Here is a 25965-nt window from a genome sequence, read left to right as displayed (position 1 = left end):
ACTCCCACCAGTCTCTGCCAAGTATACTCTTGTCTGTTTCTTTCCCGGGGAGACGCCACCTGCCACACGAAGGCTCCAGCATTCTGCCCGGAGGCTGTCTCATAGGTGTGACGTGCACCCCCTCCACTCCCTGTGTGCTCCCTGAGGCCTGAGAGCAGGAACTGATTTTCCTGTGTGCGCTCAGCCCCAGCACAGGCCCGGCATTGAGTAGGGGCTCGATATGTGAGTAAGGGAGTAAGTGGCTGGTGGAGTGAGTGTGTGAGAGAGCAAGGAGGGTGAGAGTGTGCGGTGAGGCAGGGGTGGGGTGTGGGGCTTGGAGGAGGAGCAGAGCAGGAGACCAGCCAGGGGGGAAGGAGCTGGAGGTACCCACTCCATGCTGCAGGGCCCCTCCCCCAGGGGGCTGTGTGCCTCTTCCCACTTAGGGGCTTGGCCTTGGGATAAACTCCAGTGGATTTCCACAGTGGGCTTGATGCCCTCTGGGTCAAGCTGTGGTCCTGACAGAGTGGTGGCTGCCCTCCCCCACATTCTGCTAGGGAAGGATGAAGCCCAAGGACGTCCCCTGAGCCCAGCCTCGCTCTGGCCATATGCAGAACCACAGAGTAGAAAAACCTTGTTTTATTCAGCCCAGGCCTGGGCAATCTTGCTCTGTGGCATGGCCAAAATATAAAAAATAAAAACCAACAACCGACAAAATAACGCTGTAGAGAAAAGTTAAGTACAAAATTGGGCCTGGCATCCGGAATCCCTGTGGTTTCGGTCCACGTTTGCTCCCTGAGGCCGGCAGAGAGGGATGCCCCTGGCGTCCAGCTGCCCCTGCCTGTGAGTGGGGGGCTGGGCCCCTTGGGCCGGGTTTGTCCTGGCAGGAGGCTGCCTGGGGAGCAGGGCCTGCTTTGGGAAGCGGGGAGGTTGGCTGTCTGTCCACCCTCTCCGAGATCAGGATCTAAGGGAAGAAAGAGAGCAGGTCAACAGCAGGCTGTGGGGTAGGACCCCTCAGGCACTGTCAGCAAGGCCCCCACTGCGTCCCCAGCTCAGGGCTTCTCTTCCACATGGGCAGGCAGGCAGACCTCCATTTCCTTCAATGCTCTGGGCTCAGGGGATAGGGGCTGACTCCTCAGCCCCAGCTCCAGGAAGAGGGCTTTCAGAGACTCGCCCACCCACCCTGGGCATGGTCTCATCACCATCCACTCCCCGTGCCCTGAGTCCCAGACTGTTTTCTAGGCCATTAGCAGAGCTGCTACCGTCTGGAAATACTTTCTTGTTTTTTCTAACTCAGTGCTTTTTTTTTAAAAAGCCTCCTTTTTCCTCTTCAGAAACATGATCGAAACCCACAGGCGTCAGTCCCATGGCCGTTCTGGGAACGCTCCATCCGCTGGCTTCCTGTGCCTGGCCCTGCAGCCTGCCTGCGGTCAGGGTCGCAGAGACTCTCTAATAAGACCTGAGCCATTCCAAGCACTTATGTAAAGGGCTCAGAAAGAGGGCCTTGGCCTTCCCTGCGCCCGCAGGCCCCAGGGGACCCAGCTGGGGGCTTGGGGCTGCTGTTTCAATCCACCTTTTCCAACAGCAGGTGGGACTAGAGGGCGATGGAGGTTCCCTGCCTCCCTGTGCCGCCCCCTCCCCCTGCCCTTTTTGTCTTGTAGGCCCCTTCCTTCTTTCCTTCCTCCCTTCTTCTCCTTCTCTAGAATTGCATCCCAGAAAACCTCTACCATTTAGGTGTCCCCTGAATTCTGAAGGCCTGAATGAGACAGGCCCTGAGAAGTGAGACAGTGCTGGAAACCCACTGAAAGAGCTAAGTTGCTAGGGAGGGGGCAGGAGTCAGTCGTTACAAACACAGTCTGTGACCTGGATAATCTGATCTAATTCTGCCTATGAGGAGCCTAGTCTCTGTATTGAACTAGAGGCTGCTGTTCTCCTTTTTAGTACATATGGTGTGGTGGGGGCTGTGAGCAGTCAGGTTAGTGGTAGCAGCCAGCAGTGAAATGGCTGTCTGTAAGCAGGTCCTGACCCTGGTCACACACTGAGCCCTGACCCTGCTCATGGGCTAAACCTCTCATACCTGTCAACCAGTAATAAGTACACACTTTTGGGGAAGATGCTCCTCTGGGCCTTGGAATCTCTGCCATTTGTGCCCCAGCTGATGGACTAAAGCTCTAGGACTACTCTTTTTTTAAATGGAAGAGTTGCTTTGACCTGATCAAATATTTGAAATTCATACGGAGTAGGGTGGTGTTTCTTAGTGAGTCTGTAAGCAGGAGGTCCCTCTGCAAAGTACTTCATGTGGGAAATCAGGAGAGAGGCTGAGGACAGCCAGCCTGGGGCAGTGACAGCTGAGGACCCTTCCCAGGAGCCATGTGCCAAAGGCGTGGGCCCAGAGTTTGTCAAACCCCTTGACAACAGGGCCGAGGGACCAATGATGACTCATTCCAGGCAGAATCACTTGTATTTGGGACTGTGTAAATTTAACCCATTTGATAAGGACACCGGTGATGACACAGCTGCCATTCACTGAGCACCACTGTGAAGGGTTCTTGAACATGCACAGACATCAGGCCTTTAAATCCTCCTCACAAGCCCATGTGGCAATTGCCACTTTTATGGCTGAGGAAGGCAATTCAGAGAAGTGAGGTGAAGTGCCCAGCGTCACAGAGCGAGGAAGTCACAGAACCAGGATGGCAGAGCCCATGCACCTTCAACTATGCTGCCTCTTGCTGGTTTCCACTTGAGAATCTAGGGAGCCACAGCCCAGATCAACACCTGAGGCCTGAGCCCCACCATGAGCACTCGATTTAGGGTTGGCATGGACAAGGTTCCTCCTGCTGAGCCTGTGGGCTGGGCCCGAAGGCAGCTGTGTTTGGCCGTCAAGGTGACCCAGAGTGCAGGTATCTTATGTACTTCAGGTGGCCCTGCCTGCTCCCCAGGGAGGAAAGGGGCTGGAGCAGGGAGAGTGGTGGGCAAGCACTTACTGGACGATTTTGCAGTTTGTTGCAGAAACATAGCGACCTGTATAGTGGATGTTGCATCTCACCACATTGTTGGTGAAGTCAGACTCCAAAACAATGTACTTCGGGTTCACATGCACCTGAAGAAGGGGAACAGAGGGAAAAGGGATCTGGTCGGGGGCTTCACTTCACTTGGTCACCAGGGAAGGTGGTGGAGAGGCAGACAGACAGACACAGATGAGACAGAGAGAGGGACACAGGGAAATGGAGAAAGACCATGCCAGACCAAGAGACACAGAGACAGAGATACACTGGAGAGACATGGGGAGATAGAGAGAGACAGAGAGACGAAAGAAGAGACATCTCACAGTCAAAGAAAACATCATTGGATCACCCTTATCAGAAGACGGGAAGCTTCCCCAGAGCCAGAGCCCAGACCAGCGGGCCCCACATGGGGCATTCAGGGTCAGAAAGGTCGAGACACTGCTCTAGGGAACACAGCAGTGAGTGAGGGGCCAGGCAGGGATCCCTGACTCTGAGGCTTGCACTCCTTCACCACGCATGCCTATCTAGATGACCTGTTGAAGGCCTGTCCGGTGCCAGGTGGCAACTCTGCCCTGGAGCCTGACACTCATTGAGATGATGGCCCAAGCATAACCTGTCTGAAGAAGAGCTGTTGGGACACAAGGAAACCTTTTAAATGTTGGATTAATTGGGGTTGGGGGTGGGGCTCCACTGGGGTAGGCTATACCACCTTATTTGCAGAACATTTAAGAACAGATGCAATGACGTTCCTCTTAAATCCTGGTGCATTCCTTTGGGGCAGGAACTGCACATTACTTATGCAGCTCAAATCCCCTGGGGCCCAGAACTCAAGAGGGGCCTTTGTACGTGTTTGGTGGGTGGATGAATGAGGGAAGGAAAAGAATACCCTTGACAACCTGGCCCCTGGGTGAGGCTGAGCAGAGGCCACTTTGAGCCCGCTGAGAGGTGCTCAGGATGGGGCTGCAACCAGCTGCTTCCGGGCTGCTGTGTTGTGAAGGGAGCCCCTCCAGCAGCCCGTCTTCACTGCCCTTCCTTTACTGAACTTTGATGTGGAGCAGTGGGTCCAGGGGACCTGGCAGAATGAGCCCCACCCTCGCTTTGCACTTGCTCAGAGGAGGCTGGGATTTGGCTTCCTCAGGTGAGGTCATGACAAGATTTGGCTTCCTCAGGTGAGGTCATGAGGACTGAGCCCCCATGTAGCCTGCATGGATGTCCCACATTGGGCTGTGTGTCCCTTTTTTTTCCCCTAAAGATTGGCACCTGAGCTAACATCTGTTGCCAATCTTCCTTTTTTTTCCTTCTTCTTCTCCCCAAAGCCCTGTAGTACACAGTTGTATATTCTAGTTGTAGGTCCTTCTGGCTATGCTGTGTGGGATGCCACCTCAGCATGGCTTGATGAGCGGCGCCATGTCCACGCCCAGGATCGGAACTGGCAAAACCCCGGGCCTCCAAAGCCAAGTGCGCAAACTTAACCACTGGGCCACGGGGCTGGCCCCAAGGGCTATGTGCCCTTACCATGCTTTTCCACTTGTCCATGCCAAGGGAGGGGGCACTGGAGTGAGGATACCTGGAGGAGGGGTTCAGGCCAGAAGGGACTATTGGGCACAGGAGCCCATGGCTCTGCAGGGGTCACTGTGAGGAGCTGAGGATCTCTCTCAGAAAGGGGCAGTGTCCTCTCCCAGATGGCACAGAGCCTGCCTTTCCCCCAGACAGGAGGATGGACTACATGGCTCTCCACGTCCTCTGTCACTTAGGGAAGACAGAGTCACCACCTCCTCTAGCTCACCACACCTGGGCAGAAGGTTCCTTGGTGTCTTTATGGAAAGAGGCTGTGTCTACCTGACGCTAAGACCTTTGGATGGGAAGCGCAGACCTCCAGAACATCATCAGCAGCTCAGCAGCTGCGGAGGAAGCACACCCAGAGGCTGAAGCAGATCTCAGAGGTGGGCAACAATGAGCATGAGCTGTAGGTTGGAGGGACTGCCCCAGACCAGGAAGCCCACCTTGAGGATGTAGTTCCCGGGCTGCACATCGGTTATGTCAATCCACTGGCAGTCGATGTCCGCATTGTAAGTGTCATAGCAGCCTGGGCTCAGGCCCTGGGAAAAGGGACAGGAGTAGAGGTTGGGGTGCTGTGTACTCCTCAGAGCCACCCCATGCCCACTTCAGCAGCCTGGGGCCTCCTTATGCTTCACCTCCACCCTCGCCCAGGGAAGCCGCTCAGACTGGTTCTGCCCTTCTAAGCCCACTGGGTAGGTGGACCAGAAAGACAATAGAGAGATATAACAGACATATGGGAAGGATGAAATGAAGGAGGGAGGAATGGATAAAGAGAAAGACAGGCAGGATGGACATTCTGTGGATGTTTGGACAGACTGACAGAAAGATGGATCTGGGTAGACAAATAGGCAAATGGAACATCATGCCATCTAGATGTCACTGGAATGTTCCTTTCTTTCCATGAGCAGACACACCTGGGAATGATACAGGAAGGGGCCTGGGCAGGGGTGGAGGGCAGTACCCACGGGGTCCTGTGGTGGCTTGAGGACTGGCGAGAAAACCCTCACTCTGACTGAGCTGAGCAGCCAGGATTCTTGGCACTAGCGTGTCCTCAGATTGGCCCAGCCTCCCCGTCTCCTCTGGGTGGGGCTCCATCCTGCACTCCTGTGGCCCTGCCCCACCTCTCTAGCCCAACCTGCGTGTGAGAGGTGCAGGCGTAACGCTTGAGGTTGCCGAAGTCGCAGGTGCTGTCCTCCAGGCAGAAGCTGGCCTTGTGGCCCTCGGCTACCTTCTTGCCTGTGGCTGCGTCCAGCAGGTCATAGTGGCTGAACTCGTCCATGCTGTGGTAATGTCTTGGGCAGAGGAGAGGAGGGGGGAGAATAGAGCCTGGTCACCCCGGGCTTCCCAGCCCACTGCCCTCCTGAGATGGGCCCGGGCACCCTGCTGTGAGCAGCCTCCTGACCAGTCTAGGCTCCTGAGGCTCCTTCCTCCCCTATGTGCCACAGGGCAGCATCTCTGGTGTCCCCACCTAGCCGTGTCGCCCCAGGAGAGCACCTCCTCAGGACTCCTCATTTGCTTTTGGGGTCCTACCTGTGTTGGCCTCCCTTGGGCAATGCCCTGTATTCTAGACATTTCCATCCCTTATCGAGACTGATCTTTCTATGTCCCATCTTCCAGTCCAGCTTTTGCTATGGCTCCTCTGAGAAACTCTTGCCCCAAAGGTGGATTCTTGGCAGACAACACCTCACCAGGGCCCTCCCACCAGCACCTACCCCTCCCAGAGGCTAATGGGGGAGGGGAGCTCAGACACAAAGCCCCTGGCCCAGAGGAGAGACTGGGAGAGGCAGGCCAGTCCACTCACTGGTGGCAGCTGTGCCACTCCCAGGTGTGCCGCGGCCGGTTCGGGAGGAAGTCTGCCGTGCCCTGGTTCTTCACGCGCTGGGGGAAGCGCAGCAGCACCCGCACGTCGTAGTCGGTGGCCTCCGGGGCATAGGCTGTGCTGTGGCGACAGGTGGGGAGACCAGAGTGGGGCTGGGTATCATGACACTGACACCCAGAAGGCCGACTTGTCCCTGAAGATCCTTACATCTGACCCCTGCACTGTGGCAGAGGCTCAGGCCTCTCCCCCTCTATCCTGACCTCCACCCAGGCCTGGTTGTCCCCTCCTTTCTGGTCTCCATCATGTGGCTAGCAGCTGCCACTGGAGTCTTTCTAAAGAGCATCCAGCCCGAGAATGGCCCTCTAATGACTGCAGGTGACTCTCAGCTGAGGACAGCCCCTGGGGGTGGGGGCACATCAAAATCTTTGGAGAGCTTTTTAAAAATGGCCCTATCAAGGATATTCTGGTAAGTTTTTCCTTCTCCAGACAGAGCCCTAAGTGTTGACTGAAGTATGCCATGTCTTGGGTGTGGGCCTAAGAAACAGACTCAGGCTCTTCAATGTCAAATCCTCTTCACTTTCCTGGTCCTCTCTGCCCTTCGGCTCCCCCACAAACCCTGGGTTCCAGCTTCCAACACTGTTTCCCAAATGGACATAACTCTTTCACTAATCTGTACTTTTGCCCATGCCGTTTGCTTGATCAAGAACTTACCCAGCCTCCTAGACTCAACTCAGGCCCCCTCCTCCAGGAAGTCTGCCCTGATTGCCCCACTTACAGGGATCCTGACTGCCTGAGAGCTTTAAGAGCACTGCCTGCAGCAAACCTGATACCACATGAGCTAGGTTGGTAAGACTAGGCCGTCACTCCCTGACTGAGTGGCTTCAGGGCCAGTGACCTGCCCCTTTCTGTGCAGGGAACCCCAGCCTAGGGCAGACTGCCTGCTCCCAGTTCACTCACTGACCCCAGTTCCCAACTGAGATGGGCCTTGAGAGAAGAGAAATAAAAAGAGAAAGGAATGAGGGGCAGCAGTGAGGGCGCATGCTCACACAGACACACACACACAGACACAGACACATACACAGACACACACACAGAGACACACACACAGACACACACACACACACACCAGGAGGGCTGGCTGAAGGCTCCTCCCCTCTTCAGCTGACTGCAGACAGCTGTCGTGGCTAGCCCCAGGGGCACTTCCCTGGCACTCATTAAGGTCTGGGTCTTAAGGCCAGAGGCAGGAGGTGGCCAGTCACGGGGATTAGCTCTCTCTGAGAGGATGTCTGGACAACAGGCGGTACAGGCTCCTGTCTGCCAGGACGTAAGGCTCTTGGCCTTGTCTAGGGAAGGCTTGGAATCTGTCTGTGTCTGGATTGGAACAAAACATCCTCCTTCCCTCTGTTCAGTTAAACCCTGCCCTTCTGTTCGGCTCAGCACACCGTGGGAAACCATCAGGATCTAGGTTCTAGGCCCAGCGTGGCCACAAGCTCATGGTGAGACTTGGAGTGAGTCCCTTCCCTCGTCTGGGCTCTGCCTGCTGTCTGTGAACTGGCATCAGTTTGCAGCCCACACTTTCAATGGCCTCTGAGGGCCCTACCACTCCAGGGCTTCAGCTCTGCTGCACTTTCTGGGTCTGTATCCCCACCCAGCCTCCTCCGGTGCCTCAGACCTTGCAGACCTCTCCCTTCTCTGACCTCACACAGCTCCAGCCTGCAAACTGCTCATTCTAGCTCTCCTCCCACTCCCTGTTGCTTGGTTCTGTCATCGGGGCGTGGGTGAGTGGCCACTCTCTCCAGCTAGCCCAGGATATCCCCCAGGCAGAGCCCTGCCTGCCTCCTCCCCAGCCCATCTGGAAGCTCAGGTCTGGCACATGGGATGCTCCATGAAGATGGGCTGATTAAGTCTGGCTTTGACTCAAACTCCTCAAAACTCAGCTTCAATGGACTGCCATGGAGGCTGAGCGCTCCTCACCACTGAAGGAATGGCAGCAGGAGCATTATCCTTATGCTGTCTTCCCAGGGACAATGGAGACAAGACCTGAATGGGCAGGTGACTGAGTGGTACTCAATGTGTGGTCCCTGGACCCGGGCCAGTTCACGCATTGTTTATTGCCAGGCTATAATAAGACAAGGAACTTGTACCAGCATGTAAATCAACTACATCACTAATCACACTGCTTAGTTCAGCTGACACTATTGTTTTTTGAAGCAGAACTTTCTGGATGAAGAAAGCAGTGAGTTGAGTTACGTTCTAGGGCAAGCTCCTTATCTTGTTACAGAGACAACAGTTGTGGTCAGCTATTCTGAATGGCAGTGGACTAGAGGTTCCATACTTGAGAAAATGTTAGATTCCAGAGGGCTTCCTAGATTCCAAAAAGTGAAAGTAAACAGAATTCAAATGTAAAAAAAAAAGCAAATGATTACCCAAAATAGGTGCTTTCAATATAGAGGGATGTCAACAAAAGACGTAGGGCAATACAATCTTTAACTAGTTCTTCTAGCACAGAGAGATGTCCCCAAAGCATACACATCTGAACAGAACATTCGCTGTTAATAAATTCAGAAGCAGAATCCCCCAGGAATAATGGAGAGTTGGCTATGCTCACCTTCTGGGTTCCTGTAAACTGGTGTCCTCTTCTCCTCTCTCCAGTGCAACCCATAACTAAGGCCTTTGTCACCCATGACCCCTGCCCCTGCTGTGACCCAAGCAGAGGCAGCCTGGGCCAGCGGAGGCCACAGCTGTCTTCCCTGGTGATAGCTCCATAATCCTGCCCTCTATCCAGAAGGCTCCTCCCCTGATAGGACTTCCCAGGGCCCTTGTGGGAGTATTGGGACCCTGGGCTCCCCATGAGGAACCTTCTCATGAGGCAGCTCAGATAAGAAAGGTTTTAGTTCCTCTTATTGCTCCCAGTTTCCTGATGGGGCAGCATATACCTTCAGGGCCAGTGTGAAGATTAAATACCATGGCAAAAGTGAAGTTCCTCATATAGTGATGCAAACAGCAATATCAGATAATTGCTTGTTCCCTCCCCCCCCGCCCCCCCCCCCCCCCCCCCCCCCCTCCTTTGGTGCAGGTAAGGCTCACAGATGAAAAGGTCAGGGTCCTGAGAGGCTCAGACGCTTAGCCAGGGGCATGCAGCTTGCAGGCAGCCTGGCTAGCATGAGCATGGGTTCTGGATGACTCCCAGGAACTGTCCTGACGCTCCAGGCTTCGCCCTCAGCTCCTTACCTGGCCAGACACTTCTCTTCTGCAGCACAGCGCAGGGAGTACAGATGGGCTCTCTGCACGTACGTGGATGCTTGCACGTAGTTGGGGTCCGGGACCAAGTCAGGGAGACCTGGAGTGGGCAATGGGAAAGAGGGAGGAGGGAGGAAGAGCATGGCATTGAGGAGGGTCAGGCTGGCCACAGTCAATGCCCAGAGACCTCCCCAACCCCCAACACCCTTTGCCATTCTTCTACACAGGCTGTCACCTTCTCCTGGAAGCCTCCCAACCTGAGCTAGGTGTGTGACTGGAACCATTTTCCCTGGGCACAGGTGTGAGGTCAGGGAGCAGAAGCTCACCTCTGGGACTCCATGCTGTGGGAGCCGCTGAGACCCCTGGCAGAGCTGGCACACGAGCAAGATCTGGGAGACAGGGCAGAATTTGGAGAGCCAGAGAAGAGGAAAGGGTATTCTTGGGAGGAGCAGTAGCATGAACAAGGGCCTGGAGGCAAGACTGAGTGAACCAAGTAATTTCCTGACGGAGACACTCCCCTCCATGTCCTTATTCCCCAGGCCTCTGGGCACCAGCCCCTGACGCCTCTGCTCCTTTCACCCCTGCAGCCAGCATTCTTTGTGAACCACCAAGAAAGCCCTGGGCTTCTGGCCCAGAGTGGGTCCAGGAAGGCTCGTGGGCAGAGCCAGGTGAATGGCGGTTGGCAGCAGTGGAGAGGGCAGGAAGGGGTGGGCTAGCAGGAAAACACATCCCCACAGCAGGCTGCTGACCAGGCAGGATTCTCAGCCTGGGCGCCCAGCCCAACCTTCTCAGGATTCTTTTCTTCCTGCCGTTGGCCCCCCAGACCTGACCAGGCCCTCCCCTGTCTGCAGCCTCTGGCCTCCAACCTGCTCCCTCCCCTGCGGGGCCTAGGGCCCAGGGCCCAGGGGAAGTCTGCAGTCCACTCCAGCCTTGTGATCACATGGTGCTAGAGCCAGGGGGTCTGACATTCTGCCTGCGCCCTCTATGTACATAAGTTAGTCCCAGTGAGAGCTATTAGGAATAAGCAGAAACCAAATTCAGGAGTCCAGACCCCATCCGCATGGAAGAAGAAGAAATGAACTTGATGGTGGGAATGTGGGAGCGGTGGGGCATAGGGTGGGATGGGAGGTGGGCGGGGAAACCCCAGAGCCCTGGGCTCCATCTCAGCTCTGCTACCGACTTAAAGGGGAGTGGGCAGGGGCCTCTATGTCCCCTCCTCTCTCAGGCTTCAGGGATTCTGGCAGATAAATGATAAAATGAGGCTGTAAGTTCCTCTTAGCTTCTTTCAAGCCCTCTGCTGGTGGGGGGCAAGCACAGTGAGGGGGCTTGAGTCACGCAGACAGGCTTCCAGCACCCTCCTCTTGCTGCCAAAACGGTCTTGTCAGCTTTTAGGTCCAGAAGATAAGGCAGAGGAGGACTCTGGCTTCTAAGCCTTTCACAGAAGTGTCTGCCTGCATGCCACCTCTCACACACACATCCCTTGGGCTCCCAGACCCTAGGCTGCTCACCCTGGGGCCCAGGCTTCACGCGGGAGCAGCCAGCGTGATCTCACCTACTGGGAATGAAGAGGAAGCTTGGAGCACAGGGGTGGGTGAGGATGAGGTGGCTCCTGGCTGACGGGGGCCGTCTTGGCCAGCCTCAGTCCTCTTACTCAAGCCCCCAGGAATGCCTGCAGTCATTCCCAAGGGATCCCCGGGCCTTCAGAGCAAGGGGCCACCTCAGGGCCAAGCTGGCTCTTACACTCTGGTCCCCAGAAGCCTCTACGGGAAAAGTGAGGAAGACAGGAATGGTCCCCTTAGCCATCATCACAGTGCCTTTCCCTCAGCAACATGTTGGGGTAGGTCAGCTGGGCCTGAAGCCTCAGGAGACCCAGCATTTGGCACCAGACAGCCCGCCTCCCCCACTCCGGGCCCGGTTTCAATAAACACTGCACAGATGGCTCCACAAAGCTTTTCTGGCCCGACCGTTCCTCTCTAGGCCATTCCATGAGTTGGCTGTGCAGTCCAGGGAAGTTAGAAGAGCCAGCTGAGAAAGAGGCCAGGGGTACTCAGGGCCAGCGAGGGCTGGTGCCACTCCTGGCCTCTGACTGAGCCCTATGGTCACCCTGAGCTCTAATCCTGGCCACACACTGAGGTTTGATACCTATCAACAACTCTGAACCTCAGACTCATTGTTGATGGACTAAAAGCTCTGTACTTAAAAAAAAAAACAACAAAAGCACCTTAAAAAGAACTGCTTTCACATCGTCAATCCTTTTTTATTATAACCGAGTGGAGTGAATTTGTTTTGCAAGCTCCAGAGCCATGGGGGAAGGGCACTTGTAGCGTCTACATGTGGGGATTCAGGAAGAAGACTAAGGACAGACACCTCAGAGCTGCTGGTCACCATCTGAGCCCTGACCTTGGCCACAGATGACCATCCTCCCCTCACTGTCGAGGAATCTTAGGTTTAGGCAGGCGCCTCCTGCTCCAGGAAGTCTTCCCTGACTGGCAGTGACATTCCAGGCTGCACACACTTCTCCTTTCTCACTACTAGATCTGTATTGATCTATAATTAGATTTCATCATATTTGCCTGTGTCTACTCCCCTCCAGACTATGCGTTCCCTGAGGGCAGGGCCTGGGTCCCACTTACCCGCTCAGTGGGGCAACATACCATGCACTGGAGCTGACTGACTGCCCCATCCATCAGCCTTTCTCAGGCAAGCTTCTTGAATGGTTAGTGGCTTAATACTTTACCTTCCAATCATCCATGAGCATGTGCCACACCCTGTACCCTGCAAGCCCATCAGGGCATACACAGGTGCTGGAGGGAACTGAGGCTCAGAGAAGGCAACGAATTTGCCCACGGTCACACAGCAAATTGGGGCAGCCCCAGGTGGAACTCCCAGGTCCCAACTCCCTTCCAGGACTCCACTTGTCATTCTTCTTTTTATAAAAATGAACTTTTTTGAAGTATAATCTACATACAGTCAAATGCATAGATTTTAGGTGTAGAGTTTGATAAGTTTTGACAAATGTGTAGACGGTATAACTATCACCACAATCAAGCTATGGACTGATCCCACCATCCCTGAAAGTTCCCGCCTGCCCCTTCCCAGTAAACCGCTCTTCCCGACTCTGCTTTTCCCCTTCCCAGGTAGCCACGAATCTGTTTTTTATTCACTTTAGATTAGTTATGCCTTTTCTAGAAGCAAAATGGAATCATTCCATTATTTTCTTTGTTCTACATCTCTGACCATCACAGGGGTCCTGTGACTCCACTAACTGGCTCCCCGTGACTGTATTCCATCTCTGTCATCCTCAATGCCCTGGGGGAAGCTGCTGGAAAAGAGCTGGGAGTTCAGGCTGGGCACCCGACCCCCTTCAGATCCCCTGCCCAGGCCCCTGGGAACAGCAGGCCCCCTCCCTCAGCTGGTATGTTCTTCCAGGAAGGAAGAATGCCTCCTTCTCTGGCCTGCTCTCCAAGGAGGCATTCCATCAGTAGCCAGGCCTGCAGGCTCGCGCTCCTGGCCCCTCCACGGGCTGGGCGTGGGGTTGGGTTGTGTGACACTGGAAGAGGGCTGGGGAAATGCTTGCGCAGGGGCTTGTGGATGTAGGGGTGGGGCACAACCAGGCCCTCCAGGCAGGGTGGCCAATGTGGGATGAAGTCTAGTTATAACCAGACCATGTGCTCATCCCCCATCCCAAGAATTGTGCATTTTAAAGGAAGATCCTGAGAGAGGGTAAGGTTTATCAGAAGGCGGGGAGAACGTCAGTCATGGGATGTAATTTTAAGGAGGGGCTGGGATCTCTTACCAAAATACATGGAGTCATCCAGCCCTTGGACCTGGCGCTTGGAGACTTTATAAAGTAGATTCCAATGAAAACTTTTCTTGGACACTCCCATTTTAATAAATGCATAGAACTGAATTAATCATAATTCTCATTTTAGAGCAAACTAACAATTATCACTGGTCTATGCAAGGCTCCTCTCTTGTAATAAAATTTTTAACTTTCATCCTCACCTTTGACCTTCAGACATATCCTTGAACATCTGTGCCTCTGTTTAAAATCTGCAGTGTGTTGGATGTGGGTATACAGTTTTAAAGTATATAAGTAATATTGTCTTATAGATCTCATTCTGTTTCTTGATTTTTCAGTCAACGTAGACTTTTAAAATCTATCTAGCTCATTGCTTGTCATTGCTAAATAAGATTCTACAGTCTGCACCCTCCATGGCTAATCTAGCCAGTCTCCTGGGGATGGACCCTTGGGGATGGAGCTGACCACTCAAAGGCTGGGTGGATGGTCTTGCCCAGGCTACCCAGGGAGGCCCCAGTCACCATCAGTGTCCTGCCTTCTGCACCAGGTGGTAGACAGGAACCTGACTTCTTACCCTACTCTGTCACAGACCTACTGTGTGATCTTGGGCAGGCCTGGGCCCTCTCCAGGCCTCACTGCCTCCATTGATCCAGATCTGATTGTCCTCTATCCCACTCAGGGCTGGAAGCCCTGGCCGGCCCCCTGTGGGTGCTCTTGCCCAGAAGGAATGCGCTGACCGTGCGGGCTGTGCACATACAGATTCAGGCTGTACAGAGCCCCGGCCAGGGTTGTGGGGGACACTGAGTCACAGGGCAGCAAAAGCCCCTGGGATGGTTGAAGCTAGGCTGCTCAGCTGGGGAGAGGGCGGGCATGAGTGAATCAGGTCCCAAGGCCATTCTGCAGGCAGCCTCTGCTCTGGAAGAAGCCTCTGTCAGACCCTGCAGGGCAGTAAAGACAGAGTTGAGGGACAAGGACCAGCGTTCTGCATCCCCACTCTGCCCCTGGAGCTTCCTCTGTGGGGGATCCCTTCACACTGTCTCTTGGTGGCCAATGTGCTCAGGCCCAGCCCACCCTGTCCCCTCCACCCCCAACCCAGGCTGAGCCTAGAGCTGCTAGCTGGCTCACATGCCAGCTTTCTGTGGGAAGCTGACCATCGTCTTCCCCTTCCCTGGCAGGACCCAGCTGGGGCCGTCTTGTGGCAAAGACTCAAGCAGGTGAATTTGCCATCTCATCCAAACCCCCACTGTCTAGGTCTCTTCCATCTTCTTAGGTTCAATTCCCCCACCTGCGTGATGGGCAGACCGGACTAACTGGCCCTTGAGTGCAGGTTGGATGGCTCCATAAATACTTGGGAGATTAAAATATTTTCAGGAGCTATTCAGTCCATTCCCCAGCCTTGGGCAAGAACCCAAGACCTCTCACAACCTCTACAGACAATACTTTAGCAGCCAGGAAATTTGCCCACCGTCTGACCTAAATCCTTCCGGCTTTATGAGAAATCTGTCCCCTTGTGCTCAGTGGTTCCTGGAGGCTGCCCAGTGCACAGGGCCTGTGGGCACATTCCTGTTGCTTGCCCACATCTCACCTGTCTTCCTCTTGGCTTTCCCTTTTCTGTGGTTTCCATAAACCTCGTATCCTTCAAAATCTTTCCTCCCCACGCCTCCTGCTCACAAGAAGCAGATGAAGGAAAGTGGAATGCAAAATGGCCTTAATCTCTTGAGCCCGGGGCTGGAGGATAAACAATGTCCAGCAGGAACTGGTCAGTCAGTTGTGAAATACGTGCAGAGCGGGATGTTTTGGCTCACGCAGCTAGACTGCAGAGGAGCCCCTAGGTGGGGAAAGCAGTAAGCTCACGGAATAAAGATGAACCAGGAAGGCCTCCAGGGCAGGAGCTGGCAGCTCGGTAGCCTACGAAATTATCATCTAATAATCGGCACATTAAATTGTTGGCACCAGCCTGATGGTGCCACACCTGCATGATGAGCAGACAGCCAAGGTGGCTGTAGGATCCACTGTGTCCTACCATAAAGGGCCAATCCTAGCCCAGGGAAAGTAGCTACCATGGCCATAAAGCCAGGTCTAGAACCTTCCATGGCTTCCCAACGTCTACAGAATCAAGCCTAGATTGATCAATCTCAGGGTGGCAGCTAAGGCCTTCTATGGTCTGGCCTTAACCTGCCCTTCCAGATCTCTTAATCCCAAAGACCCATAGGCAGCTCTCTAGCACACCCGGACTTTTCTGCCTCTGGCCTCTGACCCCACGGTGCCCCTGTCCTGGAATTCCCTGCTACACACACACATGCGCGTACACACGGCCCAGCTTTGCCCTCCCTGGGATACACAGTCTTCAGGCCCCAAAGCCTACCTTGTTAGTCCTGACCACCCCTCTGCCACCACCCTGTGCCTCCCTTCCCTCTTCCAGCACATGTCTGCTGCCCCCACCTGACAGGGAGAGGGGAGAGAGAGTCGGGTGGCAGCAATGGCCTCACTCAACTGTGTGGCGGGACCTGACTCAGAGAAGGGGATCTGTGTGTGTGTGTTCACCTGGGGGAACTGCCCTGGAAGCAGGCCGGGCTGCGCTGGGAGGAGGCCGACACTCACCTTTGGCAAGTTAGCTCCCTTCCCCGTCGGCCAAGCCTTCTGCCGCCTCCTTGCACACCTCGCTCACTCACACGCTTCTCAGCATGAACACAGCCCCTACCTGTTCTGCCCTCCCACGCTGTAGGCTCTGCTTAGTGCCGCCTGCCCCCATCTCCAGAAGCCTTCCTGCATGCCACAGTCTCCTGGGTTCCCTCCCTGCCCCTCAGACCCTTCACCGTGACCTGAAGTTTTAATTTTTCTTACAAAACCCACTCGGCCCACAGCCTTCCCTCTCAGCTTATGACCACTTCATCCTCTCAGCTTCACAGACCATAATTCTTCACATTATGCCTGACCCCTCTGTCTTACATCCCACATCCAATCCATAAGAAATCCCATCAGCTCTCTCCAAAATATATCCTGAATCTGACTTCCCACCACCTCTGCTGTTACCACCCTGCCTGGCCACCATCATCGTGGCCTGGATCTCTGTGCCAGCCTCCTCTTGGTCTCCTGCCTGCCTCTCCACTGTGCATTGCCAGCATGGCAGCCAGGGACCCTGTTTAAATGTCACTGCTCAGCTCAAAGCCTGAAGTAGCTCCCCAGTGCACGGAGAATAAAAGCCAAAGTCCTCACAGCGGCCTACAAGGCCCTCCATGGTCAAGGCCCCCCATGGTCAAGGCCCCCCATGGTCAAGGCCCTCCATGGTCAAGGCCCCCCATGGTCAAGGCCCTCCATGGTCAAGGCCCTCCATGGTCAAGGCCCTCCATGGTCTAGGTCCTCTTATGCCTCGGACCCGTCTCCTGTTATGCCCCACTCCTAAGCCGTTCTGCTCTAGCGACACTGGAACTCACTTGAAAACCCCAGGGAATTCCTACCTCAGGGCCTCTGCACTGGCTGTTTCCTCTGTCTGGAATGCTCTTCCTGCAGAGAGCTACAAAGACTTCCTTCAAGTCTTTGTTCAAATGTCACCTTCATGAGGCCCACCCTGACTACCTATGCAACCTCCCCCAACATTCCAGATCTCCCTTACTTATCTCTGTTTTTTCCCCAGCACTTGCCACCTTCTATTACTTGTTTATCCATAAAAATATAAGATCCACGGGGGCAAGGATTTTGTCTTTCTTTACACTAATGAATACCGAGCTCCAGCCCAGCTCCCAGTACCCAGGAAGGCACTCAATGAGTATATGTTGAATGGCTAAATTTTCTCAGGAGATGAGATCTGCTCTCCTCAGCCAGAAGAGAACCCCTGGGGGAAGGGGTGGGTGGGACTTTGCCTGCCGCCCAGCTGCAGGCCTAGGTCTCGGTGCGCAGCATGTTCTGGGAGATGGAGAGACAGGCAAGATGGAAGTGGGCTTGGGCCGCTGCATCCTGCTTCTGGGCTGAGACCTTGGTGAAGACAGGGATGGGTCCGGGGCACCCCTGAACTGCCTGCACCAGCTCAAGGCCTGGCACCTGGGTGCCCTCGGCGAGCACATGCACAAATACCTACACCCCACAAAGCGGCTGGGGGCATCTGCCTGTGTAAGCACAGACCTCATTATCAAGCAGAGCCTGGGCCTGATTCCAAAAGTCCTTTCCTTTGGAAAAGGATTCGCTTTGGAGTTGGAAAGCCTGTGGTTCCAGTTGGCCCATGAGCAGGAGGAGGGGTGGGCTGTCTCCTGAGGCTTTGATGGCAAAGGCCTCTCCGGCCTCGCCCTCCCCACCTGAGTCCCTTCCTGCTCTGGCATTCTGCCACCAGTATCACCCCAGTTCCAGGTGATACTGAAGTGCTCAGTTTCTGGGTGCCCATCAGCAAGGGGGAGAGGCACTCAGGTGCAGCCCTGGCTCTGTAATCCTGAACGCAGACAAAAAGGCCCTCTGGGTCCAGCTGCCTGTGGCGAGGAGGCCGCTGGGGCAGGGCAGGGGAGGGGACAAGACCCAGCCTCTCCTTCCGGCCTCCTAGCCAACTGCTGCTCCGCAGGAATGCCTGGCATGGAATTGGAAGCAGGTGTGGGCTGCGTGGGTGGACCACCCGCCTCCTCCCCTGGCCCTTCCTCTCCTGCCATTCCAGCCACTGCCCTGGGGAGTTTTCTGTGTGTTCTTGGCTTGGACAGGAATGAGGTGGACTCAGGCTGGGACTACCGGGGAGGGGTGTCCCTTTGGCGATGAGAGGACATTGAGAGGGGCCCCCGGGATGAGAGGAGGGACGGAAGGCCAGAACTCCCAGGCCACGTGCAGCAGTAGCCTGGTGCTTGGAAGCCCCTAATGACTCCCCAGCCTGCTCTGCCACCACCCCAAAAGGCTCTGTGGGGCCTGCAGACTCAAGGAGAAAATTCAACTGTTGGTTTTCCAGGGGTTTTAGACCTGAGGGAAACAATGAACACAGAGACAAACCCTTCTCTGAGCAGCAGGGGCAGCGGGAAGGTTGGCGTAGTCCAGTGGGGTAGAGTCAGCCTGGGTCTAAGCCCGGCCACTGATGAACTCCGAGACCTTAGATGAGTTACGGAACTTCTCTAGCCTCAGTTTCCTTGTCTGTGAAATGCAGGTGATGCTACTATCTAACAAGATTTCTGGGGGGATTAAATGAAAAAATGAAAATACAAGGCTTGGTATGGTGTCTGGCGCATGTTAAGGGTTCAGTAAATGTCAGTTGCTGTTGTCCTTTACAGTAGGAGCCGTCTCTTCCTGCAGGGACAGTCCAGTTCGGACCAGGGGAGAGAGGATGTGGCTATGCAAACTGGATGATAAGAGAGGAGACAGGAATTCTGCCTGCGATGAGGCTGCCCAGGATACTACTTGTTTGTTCTGACACTAGTGACCTTCGACTGCCGAATGGGGAAGGAGGAAGTCGACCCAGTTCCCTCTGCCTCCACAGCAGTCTGACCCTTTACCATAATGTCCTTGGCCTGAAGACTCCACTTTTTCCAAAGGAGCGACTTGAGACAACTTCAGGGAAGGAAGGAGGGATGCTGAGCTGTGATTCTGTCTCCATCAGTCACCAGTTATGTGACCTTGGGCAAGTTGCTTGACCTCTGAGGGCCTCAGTTTTTCATCTGTGAGATGGGGACAATAATAATAATACCTAGAGTTGTTATGAGGATTAAGTGACTAATTGTAAAGTTCCAAGAGGAGTGTCAGGCACGTGCTAAGAACTATACAAGCGTTGGTTAAATAAATGTTCTGGAGTCTGCAGGCAGAAGGACAAGGCCTCACACCACCACCACCCTGGGGAGGTAGTCTTCACTTCCAAGCCTTGCATACTCACTGTCCCATCTCACCCTATCACAACCAGTGCCTGGAACACAGTAGGCAGTCAAACATCTGTGGAATGACCAAAGGAATGAATGAGAAAATAAATTTATTTTTAGGTAAATACCTAAAAATTTAGGAAAAAAATAATGTATGGTGGTTGAGAACTCAGGATGGGGAGTCATGCAGACTCAGATCCTGGTTTTACTACTAAGAGGTTGTGTGACAATCAGCAAGGAGTTTGTCCTCTTATCTATGAAATGGGACTAGTAATGGTACCTGGCTCGTGAGGTTGCTGCGGGAATTAAGGGAGATGATGCATAAAGTGCCCAATATATGCTAGCATAATTATCCCCTGTGGGTGCAGCCAGGGGACCTAAGACCCAGAGACGGGAAGCTGGTGGAGGCGGCCCAGGCTCTCAACCTGCCCCACCTGGCTCACAGGTGGAACAAGGGTCCTCCTGGGTCAACTCAGTGCAATGCAGAGATGACAGGCTTGGTTTGAATTCTGGATCAGCCACATCCAGCTGTGAGACCTCCCTAGTCTCAGTTTTCTCCTCTGTACCAGAGGGCCATACTTTCCACCTCTGCACGGGGCTGTGAAAGTGAATGAAACGGCACATTTCAGCCACTAAGCTCAGCAGGTGCTCTTCAGCCAGGCTGTTAGTATCATCCTGCCTTGGGCTCTAACTCTGGACACCTGTTGGGTGGAGGCCTGCTTCTGTCCTTCCCTGCATCTACTCCAAGCCCTGTGGAGGTGGGTAGGTGACCTGGGGTGGGGGGTGCAGCCCAGGCAGTGGGGGTAGGGGCAGAGAGCTAGAGCTACACTCAGTGTCTAAGGGGTCCTGTCTGGTCCTGGTGCAGGAGGCTAGATGGATAGGGGAGTACCCTAGAAACTGCCCAGGTGTGCAGGAAATGAAACATCTAGGCCTAGGAGCAGCGGAGTCCCTACGGGAGATTTGGAGGCCTAAGAGAGGGAGAAGGAAGAGAAGAGAGGAAGGAGGGGCCTCAGGTTCTGGAGCAGTAGGCTAAAGCATTTAGATTTTGCCCTGAAGGCCTTGGTAGCCACAGACCTTGTTGAGCAGGAGAGTAACATGGTCAGTACTACATGGGTTTATCTGCCCCACGTGTAGGATGGACTGGTGAGGGAGAGGCTGGGAGCAGGGGGCCAGAGCAGAGGCAGCCACAGCTCCCTCCTGGCCTCTGATTGGCCGTGTGAAGTCAGGGACGGAGGACCCAAGCCAGGCAAGGCTAGTGCAGCCATTAGAGACGCCCCAGGAGGAGGCAAGGGCAGCCCACTCCATGTTACTTTCACAGGATGGCCAGAGCCAGTGAATCAGGCCAGAGGTGTAAGGGGGAGGCCCTGGGAGGAGGAGAGGTGTGCTTTCCCGGGGACTGGAGTCATGTTAGTCGGTACTAACACCACAAGCTCAGAGAAGCTAACGCTACAGGGAGGCAGGAGCAGAGGTGAGGAGGCTGGGAGGCTGGCTGTGATAGAGGGAGAGGCATAGTGCAGGAGACACGGCCGGGCCTGGGGAGCAGGATTTGCTCAGAGCCAGGCAAAGTATGTGACCCTCTCTGGGCCTCTGTTTCCTCGTCTTCTCTCGAGTTAAACATTTCAAAGTTGGAGACAATGGCATTGAGGAGGCCTTGGACACCCCCACCGAGGGTGGGACGGAAGAGGGTTCAGGCGCCCGAGGAAGAAACCAGGCTCCAGACAGACGTCTGGAAACTGCCCAAACATGAAGGGATGTGGGCGGTACCCACATGTGTTTGGTGTTGTGAGGACATGTCCACGCCCACACACACACAGGCCGCCAGCGCCCGGCCTCAGACCCTGGGGTGTGTGGCCAGGAGGAATGAGGTCAGTCTCGGAGAATCCGCCCTGGACTCCCACACCAGGCCTGGGGGTCTGATCTCAAGCACAAGGCTTGGCCCTTCCTGAACTGGGATTTTCCATGGTCCCGGCCTAGCAGGGTAGAGAGGGGGAACGAATGATGAGGGAGACAGTACTGCTCCTCTCTGGCCTCCCTGTGAGCCCCAAACCAGCCTACACAGCCCCCACTCCCACCCCACACACCATCGCCTCCATGACTGGGGAAAGGAGAGCTTGGAGGGGCTGACGTCCATCCCTGGCAGCAATGCTTGGGTACCTCCTCTGGGAAGACCTCCCTGAGCCCCAGCCCCTGACTGGGGCAGCCCCTCCTCTGAGCTCCCCTAGCCATCCCCAGTGCCTGCCCAATCACAGCACTGTCGTGCCCCCTCTGCTGTGCCTCCCCGGGCAGGTTTGGATTTGAGCAAACCAGCACACGGGGTTGGGCACCTAACATACCACCTTCATCGGAGAAATGTCTTTAACCCAAATGAATGTGGGGCTCAAGGGCAAGGCCAGCGGCCCTGCTAAGCACCAAGCACCGCCATTCCAGACATGCCTTGCCCTGGGCGGTCCCCTGGGAACCTTAAGAACTGACTGGCCAAAAAAGGGCCCTAGAAAACCCACTGGCCTGGAGCACAGATGCTGCATCCCAGGCCTGGCTCTGCCAGCAGTGCTGTGGCATTTGAGGCCTGAGTGTTCTCCTCTGCCCAGAGGCGGGGCGCTTCTGGCTGAGCCCCACTCTGCGGTCTTGCATTCTAAGAAAAGCTACCACCAAATCTTAGCACCCTTTAGGTAAAACATCCTCTCCTCCAAGGAGCTCTAGGAGCAGCTGATGCACTATTGTAATCCGCCCTGCTGCAGGGATGCAGCAGGACCAGATGTGGGCGAGGCCACGGTGGGCAGGAGGATGCCTCCTTCATCACATCACAGAAGGGGCCTCCATCTACCTCCTGTAGGTTCTCAAAGTGGGATTCAGCATGCAACTTGAGTGCTACTCCCTGGATGTGAGGGAGTGGGTGCTATGAGTGAGGACGCTCCTGTCCCCTAGCCTTGAGCTCCAGCGGTCCCTAGGGAGAGAGAAGCACCCCCCTCCCCCCCATTCCTCTGCAGCGGCAGCCTCTCACCCAAGGTTGGTACGGCTGAAGACAAGGCAGCAGTTCCTGTGCTCACACAGGCAGAGAAGCAAAGGCTCCTCTGAGCCGCTGGGCCGCGAAGGGCTCAGCCCTCACCTAGTGGGCCTGGCACAGCACCCTAAGTGTGGAGCAGAGAATCAGAGCACTGATTGTAGCCTGAAAGAGGCAAGGCAGGGGTGGAACCCATGTGCACTGGGGACTGAATGGAAAACCTTGACCGAAGCTGACTTTGGATTTGCAGAGACAGAAACAGGAAGGGGAATTCTACGACAGCAGAGCATAACCATCCAGTCCCGGCCAGACCACTGGTGGGCCCTTGCCGCAGTAGCCCGCCTGCTGACAGCACATGGGGACTTGTTCATCTGAATAAGGAAGGTTGCCCCCTCTACTGTGTCCTTGAGTGCACATGGCTTGGGCCTTCCCAAGACTAGGTCCTATCTTCCTCTCCACTGCCCCCCAAGCCAAAAAAAATCCAGAGAGGCCTGTCCACAGCTGTCTCCTGGAACTCGCCTCTAGGACCAGGACCAGGGTGAGCTGAGGGACGTGAGTGAGCCACTGGCCTGGGACACAAAATTTAAGTGTGCCCAAAACCTCAATGACCAAGATAAGTAATATTTGAGGCAAGATTTGTAAAAATTCAAATTAATGCAGAAAATGTGATGAACAAAACATCAAAATTTCAAACAGAGACAGGATCAGTATTGCTGATTTTTCAGTTTGCCTCAGGTTTGAATGTGGCTTGGCACGGCACCGTTACTGATTCTATTCAAAATGTGGATATTTTTTCATCATTTTTTTGCATTATTTCTGATCTAAAAAATGCATTAAAAGATTACATATTTTGATTACTGAGTTTTTTGGCACCCCATGAAATTTTGTGCCATTCGCCTCTCTAGTCCAGGTCTTGCAGTGTTGCCTTGAGCGGACTCCTTACTGGTCATCTAGTCTGGACTCCTGCCTCTAACCTTCTGCCATTCAGGCCAAGCTCACACACACCCGGTGATGGTGCCGGAACGGAACGTGCCACACTCCAGAGGCATCCCCAACGCCTTTTCGACCCTGCTGCTCCCTGCGGCACCCTGTGAGGCTGGGACAGAGGCATCCCCAGGGCTGAGGACAGGCCCCGACTGGAATGCGGGAGAGGTAGGGAGAAGGGCTCCTTCCCTTTGTCCCCAAATGACCCAAGCCATGTCTGGAAAGTGCTTTCTTCCAAAGCCAGTCCCTCCACCCCTTACGCACCAAGCCAGGATCAGAGCCCAGGCGTGCCCGGCCAAATCCTGGCACTGACGATGCGTGGACGTGGGGAAGACTGGGAGGTGGGACGCACTGGGACTGTTGAGGGGGAGGGGGTCCTGCCTTAGCAGCTCCGGGGAGGCCTTCGCTAGAGGACAGAGGAGGGTTCACCAGTGAGCAGGCGGGCGGACAGCGGGGCGGCGGACGGTACTCACCGCGACCGTTCTGGGTGGGCCGGTACACGCTGCCCACGCTGAGGCGGCCCTGCTGCGCGCCGGGGCGCTCTCCCCCCGGCGGGGGCGCGTCCGAGCTGCGCACGGGCAGGTAGGGCGGCTCCAGCACGCGGAACGGGGGCTGCGGCTCCACGCGCGGCGGCGCGTAGGCCTCGGGCGGCACGTTGGCGTAGGGCGGGTACCAGCCGAGGCGGGGGTCGCCGCCGTAGGCGCCGCCGGTGGCCTGCGCGGCATCGGGGCCCGGCTCGGGGTAGGCCTGCTCGACGCCCGCCGTGCCCTCGTGGTACAGGCTGTGCGAGTAGCGGCGGTCCAGGCCGTCGGCGGGCGGCGGCGGCGGCGGCGCGTAGGGCCTCTCCGGGGCCGGGTAGAAGCCCTGCGGCGGGTACTCGGGCTGCTCCTCGCCGCCGCCGTACTCCTCGTAGCGCGCCCGCGGCTGGAAGGGGTAGATGACCCCCGCCGAGGCCACCGCCGTCCCCGCGCCCAGGCCGCCGCCCCCGCTGCGGTAGTACACGTAGCCCTGGTCGTAGGTCCGCGTGGCGGGGTCGTAGGTCTCGTACTGGCTGACGTAGGGCGCCTGCGGGTAGGGGAACTGCTGCGGGAAGGAGGGCGGCTGGCGGTAGGTGGTGGCGAAGGCCGAGGCCGAGACCGAGGAGGCGGAGCCCCCGTGCCGTTGCTGGGAGACCGAGGTGCGGGCCCGGGCCATGCCCGTGCTGTCCCCGACGGCCACCTCGCGCCAGTTGTCGGGCACCTGGCCGAAGCCGAAGGGGTGCCGCGCTTGGCCGCGCACGGTATCCGAGCCCACGCGCCCGGGCAGGGGCAGGGACGGGGCCTGCCGACGCCGGGGGCCTCCGTGGCTGCGCCGCTGCGGGGCCTGGGGGGCGCCCGCCAGCAGCACCCGGGAGCTACTCTCGGCGCGCTGAGGCCGGGCCGGCACGTACTCTGAGCCCGAGTTGAGCAGGCTGTACACCTGCCCGTTGTTCTCCCACTGGATCAGCTGCCGCCAGCGCCCCGCGTCTGAGCCCTGCCCCGGCTGCGCCTGCTGCCCGTGCACCAGGACGCAGAGGCAGGCGCCCCACACCAGGGCCCCCAGCTGCCCGCTGGCTCGGGCCAGAGCCATGGTGGCCCCTCTGCAGAGGCCTGGTGGACCGAGAGGCTCTCAGGAGTGGCCTCCTGTGCGTGCTTCTCTTTCCACGGTCTCGAGGACAGGACGGCTCCTTGCCTGCCCCAGCTCTAGCTTTGTCCATCCTGGCCTTGTCCCGAGCGGGACGGCTCCTCCGATGACAGCATTTCGAGGCCAAGGGGTCAGGGCAGGGCAGGGGCGGTGCCCAGGGCTGCACGAGGCTCTCCGCAGGGCACCGGGCAGGCAAGACTGCCTGGGGGCCTTACATGGCCAGCCCGGCACTGGCTGGCCGCTGGGCAGGCGCTTTCCCACTCTGAATGAATAAGCAAGAGGCTGGGAGCGTTGGGAGGTGTCGGGCAGCCTGGTCTGCCTGCTGGGGCCTCCTCCGCGGGGCCCTATGGCCCGCCGGGTTTTAGCTATGTGGCCTGTGCCACAGCTGCTGTGCTCCCTCGGTCCCTGGAGCCCCCAGCCAAGCCAAAGACCTGTCTCTCAGGAAGGGAATGAGACAGGGAGTGGGAGGGAGCCTCTGGGGACTCAGGCCTGGTTAGTGGGGTCCTGGCAGGCAGATCAGGGCTGGGGTGTCAGCATCTCTCTGGCCATTTCTCCCTGCTTTGGACTCAGCATCCCTGGTCTCACCTTATTTATTGGCTTCTTGTTTGGGCTTGAATGAGCCCCTAGCTCCTGTCCACTCCAGACTCTGCCAAGGACCGCTGAACCCCCATTCCCTAAAGCCAATGCTAAGAGACACTCTTCTTGTTGGTGGGCCTCCTTGGGGAGATGTTGAACCCCAGCTGAGCCACCCTCTAATTCTGGACCCTCAGTTCTTTGGACCTGAGTCCAAAGGGGCTGGAGCTTCAGCCTTTTCCCTCTTGGCGTTCTTCTGGGTCTTACTCTCCGGGTCTGTAGAATGGGGTACACCCCTGTGCTGAATAGAATTTGTGAAATCATGGGAGAGATCATCTTCTCACCTGTCCTGTGTGGTTTGTGTCCTGCATCTGTTGAGTCAACATAACCTGGAAATAACCTGAATATGCACATGGCTCCAATGAAACACAGAGGCTATCTTTGATGTCGGAAAGGGGTCCTTGTGAGGCATTGTGCACTGTAAGCATAGAACAGCGGAAAGGGGGATTCAGGAGAAGTGGGCCTAGTCC

General features: G+C 56.0%; 1 protein-coding gene across 1 annotated transcript; it reads right to left on the bottom strand.

The window, feature by feature from the left end:
• Window positions 1–600: 600 nt before the first annotated feature.
• Window positions 601–25113, bottom strand: LOC124236340 (lysyl oxidase homolog 1). Its single transcript, XM_046655285.1, has 7 exons — window positions 23674–25113; window positions 9592–9700; window positions 6343–6480; window positions 5677–5833; window positions 4985–5080; window positions 2961–3076; window positions 601–940 (listed from the first exon to the last, which is right to left on the bottom strand). Exons 1-7 carry the CDS (start codon window positions 24806–24808, stop codon window positions 934–936), a joined length of 1758 nt encoding a protein of 585 aa, XP_046511241.1. The 5' UTR covers window positions 24809–25113; the 3' UTR covers window positions 601–933.
• Window positions 25114–25965: the final 852 nt, after the last annotated feature.

The sequence above is a fragment of the Equus quagga genome, chromosome 2 (assembly GCF_021613505.1).
Source record: "Equus quagga isolate Etosha38 chromosome 2, UCLA_HA_Equagga_1.0, whole genome shotgun sequence".
Taxonomy (NCBI): Eukaryota; Metazoa; Chordata; class Mammalia; order Perissodactyla; family Equidae; genus Equus; species Equus quagga.
This window is presented reverse-complemented; position numbering and strand designations above follow the sequence as displayed.